A 20,385-nucleotide genomic window follows, 5' to 3' on the forward strand; every position below is an offset into this window, starting at 1 on the left:
ATGCAAACCAACTCAAGCTCCCCCTGGTGTTCCCATTGGGGTCATGTCAAGGCCTTAGCCCCCAGCAGGGCTTCAGACTAGATCAACACCCCCAGACTCCTTTAACAGAATACCCTTAAGCATGGAGGGGCAGGTGATGGCCACACCTCCCCTCCCTCACACAAGGTCAAACAATGCCTAACCGCAACCCTAACAAAGTTGTGACGATTGCTACGAGGTAGGCGAAAACCAAGTGGCCAGTGCCAATTTGCCAAGTGGAAAAATTCCTACCAGGCCCCTCGGACAACCAAGGCGACCAATCGAAGTCCATAGCAAGGCCATTGCCTAACCTGCAAAATAGGGAGGGAGGGAGGGAGGGCGGGTAATTGAGGAAGCGAGCCAAAGAGGAAGTCCTCTGGCTTGCTCCTCAGTTTAAACGGCCCCGGCCACACACACCTGGCCAGCAGATTGGCTGGCCAGGCTCTGACGTGGCTGGGATCCCCGAGGCAACGGGGGACAAAGTCCCCTGACCCCGGTGGGGAGTAGGTGGCCATGAGGTCCACCGCAACTCCTCCCCACTGGGAAGTGGAGCGGACTTAACAGCTAGTGAGATGACCCAAACTTCCTGCTTTCAGGCTTCCTTACTTAAGTGGATTGGATGGGTTTACCTCTACTGCCTTACTTTGAAATGCTAGCCTGGAGGCATGCATATTTGTGGTACGACAAGGTAAAGTCTCATAAGTTATTTAAAAACCATATTGTCAGGAAATCTTTGTTTACTGTCTGGACTAAATACAAGGACTTACTTGAAAACAAGACTCCGAGGTGGCTGTCACCAATGGAGGCTAAGGCCACAAAAATACTTAATATGGGGGGTGGCTGGGCAAAATACTGTGAAATAATAGAAAAAGTAGGGGACACTTGGAGGTTGCAGAGCTTTGAAAAATTGAAAGGAAAGGTGCGAGACTGGTTTCATTACGCCCAAATTTTAGAGATCTTTAAAAAGGACAAAAAAATTGGTTTCCAGGTGGAAAAATCAAAATTAGAGTCAGAACTACTTGAACCTAAGACGAAAGTGCTTTCAAGAATGTATAACTTGTTGCTTAAATGGAATACTCAAGATGAGACAGTTAAATCAGCCATGATAAAATGAGCACAAGATATTGGATACAACATTATGTTTGAAGACTGGGAAAGGTTATGGACCACCGGTATGAAATTTACGGCATGTAGTGCCTTAAAAGAAAATATTATGAAAATGATGTACAGGTGGTACATGACCCCAGTCAAACTTGCAAAGATATATCATTTGTCTGATAATAAATGTTGGAAATGTAAGGAGGCTGAAGGAACATTCTTTCACCTCTGGTGGACATGCCCGAGGGTGAAGGCTTTTTGGGAAATGATTTATAACGAGTTGAAAAAGGTATTTAAGTATACCTTTCATAAGAAACCAGAAGCCTTCCTCCTGGGCATTGTGGGCCAGAGAGTGCTAAAGAAAGATAGAACTTTCTTTTTATATGCAACTACAGCAGCAAGAATTCTTATAGCCAAATACTGGAAGGCACAGGAGTTACCCACACTGGAAGAATGGCACACGCAACTGATGGACTACATGGAATTGGCTGAAATGACCGGCAGAATCCGAGACCAGGGAGAAGAGGCAGTGGAAGAGGACTGGAAAAAATTTAAGGACTATTTACAAAAACATTTTAAGCTATATGAATGTTGAGAATTTGCTAAGTTTTGAGAAAAACATGCTTCAGTATTGAGATTCGGAAATGATTGAAACTAAGTTATGTTTGAGAAAAGTTTAACTTTTAGAGTAAATAATTAGATGAAAATACAAATACATATGAAACAAGGTTTTAATTTGCTGTTGATTTTTATTGTAAAGAATGCAGGGATGGAGGATGTGGGGAAGTCCAGTTGATGTTGAAAAAGGATTTGAAAAAGTGAATCTTTTTTTTCTTGTTTCTTTACTTTGTAAAAAAAAAGCTTTTGTTGTGTTATTGACGATGTATTAATGTTGTACTTTGACCCTGGAAAACAAAGCAATAAAAAATATTTAAAAAAAAAAATGAAATGCTAGCCTGGAAAATAACCTATAGTCCCTGATTAAATGAATGTGTGTGAAATGTTGGATTTGGAAATGAAGTTCTGAAATGTCACGGGAGTGAAGTGGCAGGGCTTCTATAGAACCAAAGCAAATAGTCTTGGGCAAGGTGTCTCTGTCAGCAGAGATCTCCTAATCTCCATTCTTGTCACAGACATAGAAATGATCTTAAACAACAGGAAAAGGTGAATAAATTCCCGCGATAGGCATGAATCACAGTTCTCCCAAGACAGAGCACCTGATGGCATTTTGTCAAGAATGTGCCTGATGTTCATACAGAGAAGTCTGAGGGCCACTTTCCTCACAGCTCACTTTTCAGAGATGGCGCTTGGACTAGATTCATAATAAAAGATTTGGGATGGTATCTAATGCTACTCCTACTCAGAGTAGAGCCACTGAAGTCATTTGGCATTTCTAATTTTAGTGCACTGATTTCAATGGGTCTGCTCTAAATATAATCGTATTGGATGCAACCCTGCGTGTACTAAAAGTGTCAAACACCTGCCATAGCTCTCACATTCAATAAATACTGAATTTTTGGCACCTGCTGAAAAATTCATTTTTATACAAGCCTACCCAGATGCTTATAAATTTGAGATGTTTCTAATCTGTTTTAGTAGTTTAACTTCTCTGTGTTTTAAAGTATGGTTGTGAGGTTTTAATTTTACTGGTTATTCTTTTGTATACTGCTCTGATTTAAAAATAATAATTCAAGAAATGTATATATTTTGTTAAATAAATAAATAAATAAATAATGGCAAGTTGTGGTGTTCTGTTCATTCCCCTCTCCTATAAAGAGCCAACACTAAAAGTGACACTGATACTGCAATATAAAGTCCAAATTTGACTTTCTGCATTAAGTGACATGTAATAGTTCTCAGTCAGACAGCTAACTTTTCTGTGGACACAAATGTGATTCCCCCCCCCCCCATTACAGAGGTGTCAGACTGTTTGGGAAATCTACATTTCAAACACTTCCTGTTTTGTATGGTCACTTCTCACCTCTTTCCTTAGTACCCATGGAAAGCCTTTCTACTTTGAACCTTTTGTTATCTGAGGCAGCATTTCTATTTCCCCCCTGACCCTTTCATATTAAATGTTTGTAATATATTCAGTGTTTTAATGTTTGACATTTTATTATGCTTTTATATGTGTTGGAAGCCGCCCAGATGGGCAGGGTATAAATAATAATATTATTAATAGATAGATGATGATGATGAGATAGACAGATGATGATAGATAAATAGATAGATGATAGATAGATAGATAGATAGATAGATATAGATAGATAGATAGATAGATAGATAGATAGATAGATAGATAGATATAGATAGATGATACTGTAGATAGATAGATAGATGATAGATAGATAGATAGATAGATAGATAGATAGATAGATAGATAGATAGATGATAGATAGATAGATGATAGATAGATAGATAGATAGATGATAGATAGATAGATAGATAGATAGATAGATAGATAGATAGATAGATATAGATAGATAGACGATAGATATAGATAGATGATACTGTAGATAGATAGATAGATAGATAGATAGATAGATAGATGATAGATAGATAGATGATAGATAGATGATAGATAGATGATAGATGATAGATAGATAGATAGATAGATAGATAGATAGATAGATGATAGATAGATAGATGATAGATGATACATAGATAACTTTGGTACTAGTATCAAAACATACAAAAGCTAAAATATACAGAGTGGTACCCAACATCAGTCTAACTTAGGTCTATGGGTTCACTCTGAGCAAGACTTATTGGATATTGCCTGCATTCCATACAAAAGCTACTTTACTGTAAGGTAGAATTTGCAATAGGCAGAACATTTAACCATTTGAATTGGTCATAACCGAGTGACAAACAGTTTTTTATAAAGACAACTACTGGGCTGCATGTTTTATTAGAAGGTAGGATTTCCTACATAGAAGAGGAGGAGGAGGAGGAGTTTGGATTTGATATCCCACTTTATCACTACCCGAAGGAGTCTCAAAGCGGCTAACATTCTCCTTTCCCTTCCTCCCCCACAACAAACACTCTGTGAGGTGAGTGGGGCTGAGAGACTTCAGAGAAGTGTGACTGGCCCAAGATCACCCAGCAGCTGCATGTGGAGGAGCGGAGACATAAACCCGGTTCACCAGATTATGAGTCCACCGCTCTTAACCACTACACCACACTGACTGAAGTGTTCAGTACTCCTATGAATCCAAGCATGGAACATGAGAGAGACATGTCAGCTGGACAACAGTTCAATAGGCTGAGGTATTATTAGGAGTTTTTGTTGGGTTGGTTGTTGCTGTTGTTGCTGTTACTTTTTTGTATCTTCATTTTGTATCTTATGATTGGTGTATAAATTGTTCGATTCAGTACGTACCTTTTGATGTTTTGTTTGTTGTTATGATATGTTTGTAGTTATGAGATTTTTCATATGTTCTCAGCCACTTTGAGCATGGTTTTAACCTTGGAAAGGTAGCATGCAAATAAAGTGATTGGCTGACTGATCATTTAAATTTTTTTTGGACCGCTGTTTAACATGATTCCTTGGAGCCATTCCAAACTGCAGGGCAAATCACCCATCACTTGGTCTCCTGAAGATGCAGATAAAACTTAAGACCTCGAGCTTCCAGCGAAAAGATTAATCTTGGTAAGAAAATATGGAATGTGCATTTCCTGATGAACGACTGAAACAAACAAACAAAAGATGGAGTGTGCAGAAAGTATTGGGGCAACTGACATCTTCAGTCAAAGTAATGTATTTGATTCATTTTTCTTCAGGTAAAAGCAAAGTTTGCCCAGCAAGGGAACCATCTGCTTCAGCCTTAGAGTTGACAAATAGCTAATTATCTTTCTCTCCCGTAACAACAAATCAACGGGGGTGGCTTGTGCAACCTGCATACAGCATGAACTCTTCTGATTCATGTTGCTTAATAAATGCATATTAAGCATTTGTCCTCTTTCGAACAAATGAGACAAAATGTGGTGTGCCAAGTCAGAGCAGAGACAGGCATACGAAATGTATTTATGTGTGCATGTCTTGTGCAACCAAATCTGGGTGGAGTCATGCAGATCACTGATATGCCACGTTTACATGGTAGTAGATGGAGAGTAGATGGAGAGCTGGACCATAAAGAAGGCTGAGCGCCAAAGAATTGATGCTTTTGAATTATGGTGCTGGAGGAGACTCTTGAGAGTCCCATGGACTGCAAGAAGATTCAACCTATCCATTCTTAAGGAAATCAGCCCTGAGTGCTCACTAGAAGGACAGATCGTGAAGCTGAGGCTCCAATACTTTGGCTGCCTCATGAGAAGAGAAGACTCCCTGGAAAAGACCCTGATTTTGGGGAAGATGGAGGGCACAAGGAGAAGGGGACGACAGAGGACAAGATGGTTGGATAGTGTTGTTGAAGCTACCAGCATGAGTTTAACTAAACTGCGGGAGGCAGTGGAAGACAGAAGTGCCTGGCGTGCTCTGGTCCATGGGGTCACAAAGAGTTGGACACGACTAAATGACTAAACAACAACAACAGATGGACTTTAAATTTATCCTGAGTTCAAATTAGATGCCAGGATAGGCAGAGCCTGATTTCAGAAATTGCAACAATATTATGGACTTTGCAGAGTAACCATCTATGTCCAGAGGGTGAAACTCATTTCTTTCTCATATTTGTACCTTGATTTTTGCCCAGCAGAATCCCCAACAACTGCAATAACCAACCAACCAATTTCAAAGCAAAATAAAAATAAAATTGGAGCAGCTACAACTATATAAATGTATACATCCCTGGTTTACCCTATTCCTCCACCAAGTTGTTCAGGGTGGTCTACATGGCAAGTATCTCATATTTGTTGGCATCCATCTGTCTTGAGATACAATGGAGTGTGCCTCCAGGGGTGAAGTCAAACACTATGTTAGCAGCACTGAAGTGACCTCCTTGGGCTCAAGCCAGGGCAGTGTATATGGATGTCTTGGTTTGCCAAACAACAAGACTCCTCTCTTGACCTCCCTGATCTAATACTCTGTTCAGCTATAGCATACTGACCATAATATTCTGATACAGCAAGGATCATAATCAAAATTGCAGGGTGAGGAATCCAGTGGTACTGCTCTACTAAAATGCTTCTAACTTACAGTCACTTGTGCATTCCCACCTGTACACAAGCACAGGCGATGTGAAATTATGTTAGCCTGTGTTTACCCCAGCTAGTGCGAAATTAAGGAAAGAACTCCTGGTTTTGTAGCGACCCAAATTCAACACTCATTGAATTCTGGCAACATATGAGTGTTTGAATTGATTAGCCTTTATCCCCCCCCCCCTATTTTCCCTCCCCTAATGGACACACACAGATGCCACCTTGATAAACAAAGCACCCCTCTCTCTCACACACAGACACCAAATTCTTTGGGAGGAAACCCCAACCCTTCAATAGGCAAAGAAAACAGATTTTAATTAACCTTGATTCAAAGAAAATTACTTGAAGTCCTACAGAAATCAACAGAACAAGCCAGTAGCAAGTACGATTTCATTAATTTCAATTGCATTTAAGTATCAACATTTCTCTCTGGATCAGGGTCATTATTTAGAATTTGGTAGCTGCTGTTTCCCAATATAATTATTGGCATTAAAAGCTTTCCGCTGTGAGTAAGATTAAGCCAAACATTCCAACAGAGCTGAACATCACAGCAAAAAGCATTGTTACATGGAAGAAGAACTAACTGTAAGAAAGTGTAATTTAGCCTAAACTGATTTGTTGTACCATCATGATATTCTGTATCTTAATAAAAATAAGGAAGCAGAATGACTAGCACAACCCTACCCCAAAGTAACCCCCACTGTGACTGGGATTTACTCCCAGTGATAATTACTCCCAAATAAGTATGTACAAGACTACATCCCTAATTTCTTCTGAGTTCAGCTTCAAATGTCCTTTATGGCCAGAATCACTGCTAAAAACAGAATTAAATCATGTACACTGTAGACCAGCAGATTCATTCACATAATTTATTGCATAGCCTCCTGCAACTAAAGCTTTGCCTGTGCACCACAAACCATTAAGTGTTAGTTAACTGTGCATATGCACTCGACAGATAGCTCAGAGAGATATTCATTGTGTTATAAAATGCCACTGCCAAGTTCACTGGATGGGAACAAATGTGGTTTTAAGTACAAATGTATTTTTGCCTTGCCGATAAGAGTTAAGCATTTAAAAAGTGCCTTAAAGAAACCCAAACATTATTGTTAAAGTGTGAACCTGTGCATGTCTACTTAGAAGTGAGCCCCACCAATTTCAATTTGTCTTCCTCCCAGGTTAAGTGCATAGAGGATAGCATTGTTAGTGCACTTATTTGTGAATTTCTGAAAGACTCACAACAAGGTAGCACACTTTACATTAAAGCAATCTACAATGCACTTAAATTCAAAACAACGAAAGCGCTCATAAACGAACTACAGTCTCACAAAGTTACAGCAGCAGAAGAATAAAAAGGATTGAGAAACCTCCAAAAGTCCAAGAGGGGGCCGAGCGTGAAAAATCTTTAGGAGTCGGGAATTAGAAAGCCATGAAAAAATGGTCCCCGTCCTTCTAGTCAGCATCGTGACTGCAGTATGATGAGCAATGAAGGCTAGTCTTCAAAGGTTAATGAGGCACTGCCTCACCAACCTCAATCTGCCCCCAGCCAACCCCCTGCCCCCAGCCTGCTTCTTACAACTTGTCCAGGAGGCAATGCTAGCGACAAACTCCTTCCTCCTATCACATTGCCTTTTGGACACTCAGCAGTGAGGAAGATGGAGAGATAATGAGAATTAGTTGGCTCCATTGAGAGTAGTAAGGTAAAGGACCCTGGATGGTTAAGTCCAGTCAAAGGCAACCATGGGGTTGCAGTGCTCATCTCGCTTTTAGGCTAAGGGAGCCAGCCTTTGTCCACAGACAGCTTTCCAGGTCATGACTAAACTGCTTCTGACACAACGGAACACCGTGATGGAAACCAGAATGCAGGGAAATGCCATTTACCTTCCCACCGCAGTGCTACCTATTTACCTACTTGCACTGGTGTGCTTTCAAACTGCTAGGTTGGCAGGAGCTGGGACAGAGCAAAGGGAGCTCACCCCATCGTGGGGATTCAAACTGCTGACCTTCTGATTGGCAAGCCCAAGTGGCTCAGTGGTTTAGACCATAGTGTCACCCGCATCAAAATTTATTGTAGGCTTTGGGTACACCTCCTATTGGACTCCTTTGCCTTCCTCAGTACCGGTTCCAATGGCCACTACCTACCACTGATGGATGATGAGTCACAAAACATCAGTTTCCATCTGTGTCACAGCCTCTTTATGGGGGAGCAGATGTTCCCTTACAATATCCTGGACTCCCCCAAACCTGGAGACAGTTCAGCAGTCAGCGCCTTGGTTGCAGTGAGTCCACCATGTTGACATGCAGACTTCCAAAAGATATCAGGTCAGTCTTTCAATAGCAAAACATATGACTGCAATTTATTTAGGCGCAATTACCCAGTAGCAAACCCCGCCAAGAGTAGCAGGACTTACTTCTGAGTAGACACATGCATAGTAGTGCAGCGTTAGTTTACATCACCACGTTTTCTGCGGTCAGCATTGTGTCACCGTTGCTTGCAACGTCGGGGCAAGCATATTTCCCAAAGATAAATGGAATATGCATCATTTTCAAGAGTGTTTTTTCTGTGGCAGACAGATCACAGCATGATACTGCTGATCATCAGCTCTCTCCTGCCTGCGCCATCCTGGCCTCCCTCAATAAAGAGACAAAGAATTGTCAGAAAAGCAGAACCAGATCAGAAAATACAGCGACAACAGCAACCATAACACTTCACCTCGTCTCATGTTTTAGTAAAAATTAAGGGGATCAGATGCGGATGGCACGAGCAGCGATGCCAATAAAATCATTGACTGGAAGACACTTACCATATTTATTGATGACACGGGGCCAATGCTATTAACATAAATGTCAACATCAATGACAGTTGGTTTCACTGTGAAAGAAAGAAAGAAAAAAAAAGCAGCATTTAATAGTGCCCTGGAGACAACACAGGGCATCATGTTTAACATTTCTGTAATTATAGCCTTCCCATCTCAAATCTGTTTTGAAACAACAGCACAGCACAGACCATCTCCTCCCCCCTCCAAGAACTCTTCTAAAATCCTCTCTCTCTTTTTAAGCAACAGCTTGGGAATGAATTCACATTGTGTATATTCTGGCGTACAGGACTCTCTAGTCCTCCTTTCTTCCTCTCTGGAGCTACATTTGGAGCGTAGAACTCCATAACTCAATGGAGGGGGCTCCTTTTGTGGGCTGGCCTCCTCACCATCAGCCAGTCCCTCAGTCTATCTGCAGCTCCTCCTGCTCCCACCCTCTGGATGGAAGACCCTGAAACTGACTCAATCTGCCAGGGATCATAGAATCATAGAATCATAGAGTTGGAATAGACCACAAGGGCCATCGAGTCCAACCCCCTGCCAAGCAGGAAACACCATCAAAAGGGATCGAAAGGGACATTGTATCATGGAAAGCTTAGAGGATATACCAATCAGAAAGCTAAACATGAACTTGATCGTTTCTCTTTCAGAGGGTTGTTTGCTGTGTTGAAATGTTGTGACTATTTGTGGACTCTACGGTAATTTGTTTGTGTTGTAGAGTTTAAAATACCGTGCTACGTTGACTGATAGCTTGCTTTTCTGAGCATAACTGGAAACTGCTTTGTGACCATTCGGTGGTGAAAAGCACTATGCAAATGTTGGAAATAAAACAATAAAAGAACAGTAATTGGATACTTCTGCCTCTGCCTAGACACAACTAAATCCAGTGCCACCTAGTGACTAAACTATATATAGTATCACTAGCCACACAGGCTGTGAATACACCATACATTCAAAGTTCATTTAAAGCACACAAACAACCCAAGAATCTTGCAGACTGGAGTTTACCTAACACAGCTGTACAATTCCGAGCACCCTTAAAAAGTAAAGTTTCCAGGAAATTGGGGGATGGGGTGTTTTAAATGTGCATTAAATGTAAAGTGCATATACAGAAATAGACTACCATGGACACCTCCACATAAGGGCTGAAACAGAATGCCCCCCATTTTCCTATAGTATTTTGGGGCTGGGAAATGGGGTGGACACTTGGTCTATTTGTCCCTGTTTCATAAACCTGGTGTGGTCTCTTCTTATAGTAACACACACACACACACCCCACTTTAGAAGCCATTGATTGGCTTCAGGGAGACCCCCAAGGTAATGCAGAGGTTGAATGAAAAAGGGCAGCCTTGTAGAAATACCCCCACCAGCACTGCTTTATCTGGAGCAGTTTTTTAAAGCAGATGGCAGCCCTCTGTTACCTGGAACCACCCTCCCCTCAGACAGCACGAGACCAGGGTGGCTGGGAGGTGGCCGTCACAGTAGGTATAATTCACCATTGACTCACAACAATAAAAAATGTGAATAGAATTTATTGCTGTACTAAAACATTATAATAACAAAGGGAGGGTGAAGTAAATATTGTGCCATGAAATATATATACATGGTAATGAATTCTGCCAAATACTATTGATCAATCTACTGACGATAATGATAGTGCAAGAAATGCCTCGATCCACTTGAATAATTTTGCTTGGTCTATGAAGTACATGGCTTGCAAGGTGCACTAGCATTGGTGGTGCACTGTTCTTGTTTAGGTAGGTAAAGGTAAAGGACCCCTGGATGGTTAAGTCCAGTCAAAGGTGACTATGGGGTTGCGGCGCTCATCTCACTTTTCAGGCCAAGGGAGCTGACGTTTGTCTGCAGGCAGCTTTCCAGGTCATGTGGCCAGCATGACTAAACTGCTCCTAGCACAATGAACACCATGACAGAAACCAGAGTGCATGGAAACACAGTTTACCTTCCCACCACAGCGGTACCTATTTATCTGCTTGCACTCAGTGGTGTAGCGTGGGTTGTCAGCACCCGGGGCAAGGCAAGTAATTTGTGCCCCCTAACCCGTGGATTTGCGCCCCCTAACCTGTGGATTTGCCCTAACCCCAGATGTTGCTCCCGGTGCGGCTGGCCCCCCCTGCACGCCCCACGCTACGCCACTGCTTGCACTGGCATGCTTTTGAACTGCCAGGTTGGCAGGAGTTGGGACAGAGCAATGGGAGCTCACCCCATCGTGGAGATTCAACCCGCCAACATTCTGTTCGGCAAGCCCAAGAGGCTCAGTGGTTTAGACCACAGCACCACCCATGTCCCTCTTGATTAGGTAGAGTGGCTATGCAAGGAGCCTCCATGTTCAGAATGGGACATGTTCTGAATACCAGCAACCAGGCACAAACAGGTTTTCTCTCTCTTGCCCTGCTTGTGAGCTTCCTTGGCTAGCCATGGGGGGGGGGGGAATGCTAGATTAGCTGTGGGTCTGATTCAGCATGACAATTCTTGCATTCCTCATTTGTACCTGTGGTGATGTACACACATCCCAAGATGCTTGAATAAACCTTGCGTAGTTCAAAATACTAATGATCTTGCAGGCACATAAAACATAAATGAGGGGGGGGGGAAGCTTTCAAATATTTCTGTTTGTAAATCCCATTGGTTAGATTTACACAACTAGCATTAATTACAGTAGTGAATGAAATGATTTCATGGGAACTGTTGTAGTGAAATATAAAATCTCAAATGTGGGGAAGTGTTGGATTTCAACCGTGAAGACATGGGTTCAGATTCCTGTTTATTCATGTCACAGAGATCAGTGGATAGCCTTGGGCAGGTTGCTATTTCTTAGTTTAACCTATCCCAGAGGGTTGCTGTGAGCATAAAATGGTGAGCTCCTGAGAGGCAGAAGCAACACAAATAGACCAGGGTTCACTTCGCTGCCAATTGGGTATGACGTTTCTCCCCCGTCTTCTGCAGTTTGAACTTGTGCGTATTTCTAAAACTTGACATTGCCGGTCAGTTTAAAAAATAGCAAGAAGAGAATGGGACCAAGAATCTGAAATATCCTTTAATTTATAATGATACAATACAGTGTAGAAATATTTTTCCATGCAAGCCTTTTGGCCATCTAATTAAAAGTTAGAAATTTGAATTCAGACTAAATGTAGGGTGGACATGGATGAATTTCAGTCTTTCTAAAACTTTATGTAATTGCTGACAAGTCATATATTGGGGGGGAAAGATGAGTAAAAACTAACTGAAGGGTTTTAAAATAATAATAATCCAGTAGCTGGATTCAAGTTGTTCTCATCTGTAGAGTTGAATAAAGACTGTTCTGGGACAATTTGGGAGAGTTAATTAAATCCAGAAACTCACGCTGAACCCAAATAATAGCTTCAGATGAACTGAAGCCCTGGCTTCAGCAATCAAAAACGGAAATCGGAACAAATACGACTGATTAATCAATGTAACCCTGATTGTAACACAACTGAAAACAAATGGCAATCTTCCTCCTGCTCCTCTTAAGAGGAGAAGTTGCAAAATGAAATAATTGAGGGACCTCTAGAAATCCATAATAGGTGTAATTTTAAAAAGTATTGCATGGACCGGGGAAAAAGCAGAGGGCAGCACAACGTAGGCAGATCACAATCAAAGAGTCTGTGAATCTCCGAATCCATTCCTCTTGAACTGGGGCAGTGTGAACTTTATGACACCTGTTGTGTTGTCAAGAATTCAAACATCTTGAAGAACTTACAATAGGATGCAAAAGAAGGCATGGCTCAATGAGCCCAGCTCTCTTCACGTGTTGAAAGTGGAAAGACAAGGCCCCTAGATTGTGTCCCTGGAGTTCTCCACTCTCCCAGACTATACAGAAGGGAAGGGGGAAATTGCTGTGCCTTACTTCTCAACTTTGGATTGAGCCCCAGGGTTTGGAAGATGGAAAAGAGGCTAGAGGAAAACTGAAAAACATGGCATTTCCGCTTGAGAGCAGGGGTAGCCAATGTGGTGCTTTCCTGATGTTGCTGGACTTCAACTTCCATCATCTGCCCTGACCATTGGGCATGCTGGCTGCAACTGGTGCAAGCTGTAGTCCAACAGCTTCTGGAGGACACAGTGACTGATGGACTAAATGGCTTATGGACCAAAGGGAAGCCCAATGAGGCCCACAGGCCATAGGTTCCCTACCACTAATTTAGCCCCCTCCTTCTAACTTGGAGCCTACTGCTCTGCCCTCCCTTTTTTAAGGTATCAGCCTTTTCGTTGATTCATTGCAGGGGGTTGGACTAGATGGCCCTTGGTATCCTTTCCAACTCTTTGATTGTATGCTCAGCACATTGTTCCTGCCCGACCTATCTGTCCCAGTTCTCTCTGCCTTCTGTGGATTTAACCAAAAGCTGTTGGACCAGTCTGAAAGCATTTACTTGACATTTCTATTTCTGCAATAAACCATGGATTTGATTACACTTGGCACTGGCTCCTTGTCTCATTGCTAATCCTCCCTATTAGGAAGGTTTAGCTATGCAATTGTATACCATGATTCTTGGTCCAGGACCCTCCTATACACATGCAATCAGTGAAACTTGTAGACGACAATACAAGGTAATACATGGTTTCCCTGGAAATTGCATATGTCACAGTAGTAGTAGTAGTAGTAGTAGTAGTAGTAGTAGTAGAAGAAGAAGAAGAATTTGGATTTGATATCCCGCTTTATCACTACCCGAAGGAGTCTCAAAGCGGCTAACATTCTCCTTTCCCTCCCTCCCCCACAACAAACACTCTATGAGGTGAGTGGGGCTGAGAGACTTCAAAGAAGTGTGACTAGCCCAAGGTCAAGGGCAGCTGCATGTGGAGGAGTGGGGAATCGAACCCGGTTCACCAGATTACGAGTCTACCGCTCTTAACCACTACACCACACTGGCTAGAACTATCTGCTTGCAGGTGGAATCCCCCTGCAGAGTACTAGAGAGGTACCACAGTGAAAAATTAGTCTTGATACATTATTTAAACAAAAGAAAAGCCCTGCTAGATCAGAACAAAAAGCTATCTAGCCAAGCATCCTGCTTTTCCAGAGTTTCTACCCAGGTGCCTATGGGAAGGCCAGAATCATGTCATATTGAAATGATCTAGAACCGGGTGGATAACTTGTGGCACCAACACCCAGATGTTGCTAAACTACAACTCCCATCATTCCTGTCATTGACCATTCTTCCTTAAGGTGGCTGGAAGTTGGATTCCAGCAACATCTAGGGGTTCACCAGTTCTCCACCCCAATTAGAACTTCTACTCCTTCACATGTGCCAAACAAAGAGTATAGTGTAGGAAAGGTGAGCATGTAATTACTTTCCCACTTAAGGAAAATAGACACAGAAATGATTAGTTCTATCAAATGTTCCAGCTGGGCAGAGGTGGGGAATTTGTGGTCCATCAGATATTGTTGGCACCAACTCTCAACAGCCCTTGCCTGTTTGGCAAGTGGTCATGAACAATGGGAGTTGCAGTCTAGCAACAACTGGAAGGTCATAGATTCCCCATCCATTCAGTCGGGCGACACAATAGAAGAGTCAAAAATGCATATTTTTAAAGGCTTTATTTTAGTCATGGGTCTGGAGCCTTCTGTCATGCGACAGAGGTCATTCCCCGCAGTCATATTGCCTAGTGGGCAGGTAGAATCATGTTCATGCTAGCTCTTCTCAAATCTGTCAGTCAGATTGTAAATGGATCTCTAGCTCTCCAGTGTTTCTTTGTCAGAGGGATCAGACAAAAATAGTTTGAGAGTGCTGTCAGCAACCATAACATTTACATGTATATCATAGGTGGAAGAATGATTAAAGGATGTCAGCAGAGATATCAGCCTTCTCAAATCAACCTCTTTGAAACAGTTCTTAACGCAGGGTGGTTATTTTCCATGAAAGAAGGGGGGTGGGGAGGAAATGTGTCCAAATTTCAGCACTGCCAGGCTGACATCTGGTAGCACCAAATGACAAATGTTTGGAGCTGTCTAGTTTGTCACATACGTTGTAATATCCAAGCATCCTGTTTCTAATTAAGAAGGCCATTGATGAAACTAATGAAAACATGAATAAAGGTTATCCTGGTTATTTGGAGAGCTGGCAAAATACATCTGACAATTTCCACTAAGCACAAATCTTGTAGCTGTAAATCAAGGGGATAAATTCTGCCTCCATGTGCGCCAGCACAAATCTATAGCAGCCTCTCTGGATTTGACAGTATTTCGCTTTCCTGTTTGAATTCTTTTGCACCGCATTTAATAGATTACATATCGAAAATGATTAAGACTTTGGCATATCTGTTCTGTTTAATGGAAAGCCCACAGGGGTAGAAAGATGCCTAATGGGTTTTTTAAAAAAGGGGAGATTTCATCTAAAATTGCAATATGATGATGCACATATTTGTGATCACCAAATCACATAAAGTAATGAACATAACCATTGGTCTCCACTGAGTGCCTTGGCCTGTTGAGTGCCTTACATCTCCCTGCATCCCCACCTTGGATGCTCTGTGGCCTGCATAAGAGGGGACAATTCAAAGGCCACATTGTGAGTCAATGAGTGACAGGGGGCTCCTCGGAAAGCCTGTGCGGAAGAAGAAAGGGGTGGGGAGTCAACTGTGCAATACTTCCAGGAGTTAGTAGAGTCACAATAGTGACATGTTAGTTCTCAAAGGCACTGCTTTGGTGGGGGCAGGGGAGCCTTCACTTAGCAACAGAGTAGATGCTTTGCATGAAGGAGCTCTGAAGTTCAGTGGATGATGAAAAGAGATCTGCTGGAGATCCCAGGGCACTGCTGTCAGTCAGAGTACACAATGCTGAGCTAGATGAGCCAATATTCTAACAGTATAAAGGTAAAGGGACCCCTGGTAGTTAAGTCCAGTCGCAAATGACTCTGGGGTTGTGGCGCTCATCTCACTTTACAGGCCGAGGGAGCTGGTGTTTGTCTGCTCCACAGACAGTTTTTCCAGGTCATGTGGCCAGCATGACTAAGCCGCTTCTGGTACAACGGAACAGCGACACCAGAGCAGTGCATGGAAACGCCGTTTACCTTCCCGCTGGAGCGGTACCTATTTATCTACTTGCACTTTTGGGCATTCTTTCAAACTGCTAGGTTGGCAGGAGCTGGGACTGAGCAACGGGAGCTCACCCCGTCGTGGGGATTCAAACCACCAACCTTTTGATCGGCAAGCCCAAGGCTCAGTGGCTTGGACCACAAATCCGGCACTGGTCCATCTAACAGTATAACACACCCTAATATGCCATGTACGGAGGAGGGATAAATTTGATTCAGTTAGCATTTAAATGGGAACTTGCCAAGTTCACAATTTCTGGAACAAAGCATGAAGCAAAACACACAGCTCAGTTGGTAGAGCTTGAGACTCTTAATCTCAAGGCTGTGGGTTTGATCCCCATGTTGGACGAAAGGTTCCTGCATTGCATGGGGTAGAATTAGATCTTCCTCACGATCCCTTCCAACTCCATGATTCAATGATCCAAGCTCTGATTCCATGATTCAAGCAAAACACAGCCATCCTTCAATATTCACACTTCTCTGAATTTTACAATGCAGTTCTCCAGCCAAGTAATACGTACAAAAGTGCATATACAAATGGAAAGTATGCAAATGACATACAGAAATGCATTCAATTTGGGAAATTGCTTTCCAAAAAAAGTGCATTAAGAAGGGTGTGCAGAAGAGGATGGGATGTTAGCTTCATAAGTGGGTGGAAGGGGTGTGATGTAGGAGGGAAGATGTAGGAGGTTATGGGGATGACGGTGAAAACTGATGCAAAGAGGGGCTGTGGAACAGAAGAGAGAAGGGGCTGCAGAAATGGGATTGGGGCGGTGAAAAGAAAGCTTAGTAGATGCATGGGGTGGGAAGGGGGAACTCTAGGGGGGCTGTGTGTTATGTGAGTGGCAGGGGGTTGAGTGGAGTGCGCAGGGATCCAGCCCCTAGTAAACAGATAATAATGAATCTGATCTAGAAGAGAATTCCTGAAACAATTATATGATATTAAATGATAATAGTCATAGTAATAATAAATCATTGCTATCTCAAATTTCTTACTTAACTTAGTCATGACCCTTTTCAATCTGCTTAGCCTTCTCCTCCATGAAGTGGAAGCTTAGTACAGTTTCTAATTATCTTTCCTTGGCAAAAAGAATCAAGGGTTTTATTCCATTCTTATTCTTTTTAAGCCTTTCTGCTTCCTTTGACAGTCACTCATCCTATTCTTCTCGTTTTAGCCCTGGTTCCTGGGGTCCTCTCCTGGACTGCATTCATTTTTATCTTCCTACTGAAATTTTAGTGTTTCTGTTGACGGTTCTGTCTGCAAGGGCTTTTCAGAGTTTTGTCCTTGGGCTCCTTCTGTACACTCACTAATGGTCAGAGAATGTCCAGCGCATGACCCACTTTGAGCCAGTTTTATGGCCTTGTGAAAGGTTATTTCTTCCTTCTTCAGACATTGCATTATTATACTTCAGGGGGTCAGGGGAGGGGGGAGAGATGTTGGCACTTCAAATATCTTACTGGTGACATATTTTGGTACAGCTGAAGAAAACCTTCTAGCTCCAGTCTCAGTGGCACAGGAGCCCGACTTCTCGCAGATGAAAAGATATATCTAACTTGGGACATGATTCTCGTCCGGAACGTAACATCATTAAGGCTGAGATTTTGGACTTGTCCCAAGATTAAATTATGGAAAACAATCTTTAATCACATTAGGGGCATGCCTGATTTAGATGTATCAAGGTCATCCTACTAGGATATCTAAAAGAAGCAATTCAAAAACCAGATGGAGAATTTATATTGGATTTATTAGCAGCAGCTAAATTGAACATAATCCCTATATTGTAAAAGGATGCACTTTCTATTTCTACGCAGTTCTGTTGTTGTTGAAGAGGTGGAATATAGCAATACTGATGATGTGAAACTGACATACTATGTAAGAGTATGCATAAACGCATTTATAGAGTAGATCTTTGGTGTGCAATAGAACGACAAACATGGCAATAAAGCTAAACCACATTATAATGCCTGTTATTTAAATTATATCAGTTTTATTTCAGATTTTAAACCAGAATCAGATGTAAACAATTAGTCTGATCCTGTTTACTCAGATGTAAGTCAATAGGGCTGCCCTGAAATGCCTCCTGTATAACACACACATATGAATCTCCTTTACACATCAAATAAAGCAGTACTGGCTTTCTCTAAAAGCTGTTATTCTGTTTTAATTGGAGAACCAATTCTGGGTTGTGTATGAAAATACACCTGGACATATGCAAACAAGCACTACAGCATCATTAGTCCTAATTGGTAATACATTAAAACTGTGGGTAAGATGCTATGCAAGTCCTCTAAGACTATCTAGAGTATATAACACTAATTATTGGAAATGTGAAAAGGACAGGGGTGTCTGGTGGTGAGGAAGTACTAGCAAGATATGATGTTGGGATATTTGGGATACATAGGTACCAAAAGACAAAAAAAGCTATTGTTCTTTATGACTGCAGTAGCATGGATACCTCATAAAAAGTATTAGAAAAAGAAAAAATACCACCAGCACCTATGTGATTAAAAGAATTGTATATTGAAGTGTTGGAATTTGCTCTGAGTGCTCACTGGAAAGACAGATCCTGAAGCTGAGGCTCCAATACTTTGGCCACCTCATGAGAAGAGAAGACTCCCTGGGAAAGACCCTGATGTTGGGAAAGATTGAGGGCACAAGGAGAAGGGGATGACGGAGGACGAGATGGTTGGACAGTGTTCTCAAAGCTATGAACATGAGTCTGACCAAACTGCGGGAGGCAGTGGAAGACAGGAGTGCCTGGCATGCTCTGGTCCATGGGTCATGAAGAGTTGGACACAACTAAACAACAACAACATATTGAAGTGTTGGGATTTGCTACATTAAGCAAGACTACTTGGATCCTATGGGTCAGGCTGTGCACTGAGTCCTTTCATGGGAAGGAAAAGGGTCTCACTGACCTCATTTTTTTCCTACAGGATGGATGCAGTACCTAGGCTTCTACAACAAATGTAGAACACACATACCAGGTCAATGTGTGACCTGATATTCAGTTTGTGAGTTTAGCCACATTGTTCTGAAATCAAATGACCAGTGAGGATCAAAAGTCGGGCATGCCAGGTTAATGCAACCAGGCAGCAGAATGGGCACTGAACCAACTTATAAGGTGGTTCTCCATAAGAGTAATGTTTTTCTTTATTTATTGAATTTGATAGTCACTTTATCTTGCTCAAAGCGATGTACTACCAGTCACACAAAAACCCCAACAACCCACATACATAATAAAATTCAATAAAAACATATAAGTGTAACATTCACGAAACAGTAGAACCGGTATTAAAATACTATAAGCCCATGAAAACATGGACAAATAAATAAGGGAGCAATACACACACACACACACACACACACACACACAATCTGCAGGGGCTTCACTGAGTTGTGGGGATGCTGTTGCCTCCTCAGCCCTGCTGAAATGGCAAGGCAGGCTTCTCTTTGCACCAGCCTTATTCTGGCACAGTAATGAGACCCACATTGGGCCCAAGGAGAACAACTGGGTCAGCTAAGGATCAAATGCCCATTGAAAGGCTTCTTATAGGGCTTTCTGTTAGCAACCACAGCAGGATGACGGCGGGGTGGAAGAGGATCCCAGCGAGGGGTATAGCTGGAACTGGACACACCAGGACAAGCAGGGGGTGGGGAAGGAAATACTCACAGGGTGATGGAGGATAGCGAGGGGCTGGGGGTCAATGCATAGGACCCATCAGCAAAGCCAGGGGGGTCTGTCTCCATGAACATGGTGGACTTTGAGGTGTAGGGAGCAGGAAGATGGAAGCTCTAGGAGGCTGAGGCAGGCCAGGGCCCACAGCCCAGCTTCCTAGCTGGCCAGGTGGGGCTTGCTAGCTCTGGGAGGAGGTGTGTGATTCCTCAGCTCAGAACAGGGGAGGGCCACCTGCCTCGTTAAGTCCAGGTGCTGCAATCAGCCTGCAAAGGGATTTGCAGAGGGAAGCAGAGCTGGCTTGCTGTGTCTGCTCAGCTGCTCATGTTGACTGACCTTTGCTTGGATGTTCCTGGGCCTCTGTGGAACTGTGCTTTGGGTTTGATTCTGGACTGTATCCTGACTGCTGGACTACTTGGATTGACCCTGGACTGAGTTTCCTGACCCTTTGGACTCTGCTTGTGTGGATTTGAACTTTGGACTTGACATACTGGCTTGCTGCCAGGTAGGCCAGGGGTTCAGGACCCACTATTGGGAAGATGTCCCCAATATCAATGGGTTAATCAATGG

At 42.6% G+C, this 20,385-nt stretch overlaps 1 protein-coding gene across 1 annotated transcript in view; it reads right to left on the minus strand.

Annotated features, from left to right (window-relative positions):
- Positions 1-20,385, minus strand: part of GABRG3 (gamma-aminobutyric acid type A receptor subunit gamma3) — a 305,700-nt gene that overhangs the window by 264,039 nt on the left and 21,276 nt on the right. Inside the window, exon 3 of the mRNA XM_028727830.2 lies at positions 9,057-9,124. Within this exon, the coding sequence (XP_028583663.1) occupies positions 9,057-9,124 (68 nt within the window). The remainder of the gene's footprint in view (positions 1-9,056; positions 9,125-20,385) is intronic.

This window comes from Podarcis muralis, chromosome 4 (assembly GCF_964188315.1).
Source record: "Podarcis muralis chromosome 4, rPodMur119.hap1.1, whole genome shotgun sequence".
Classification (NCBI taxonomy): Eukaryota; Metazoa; Chordata; class Lepidosauria; order Squamata; family Lacertidae; genus Podarcis; species Podarcis muralis.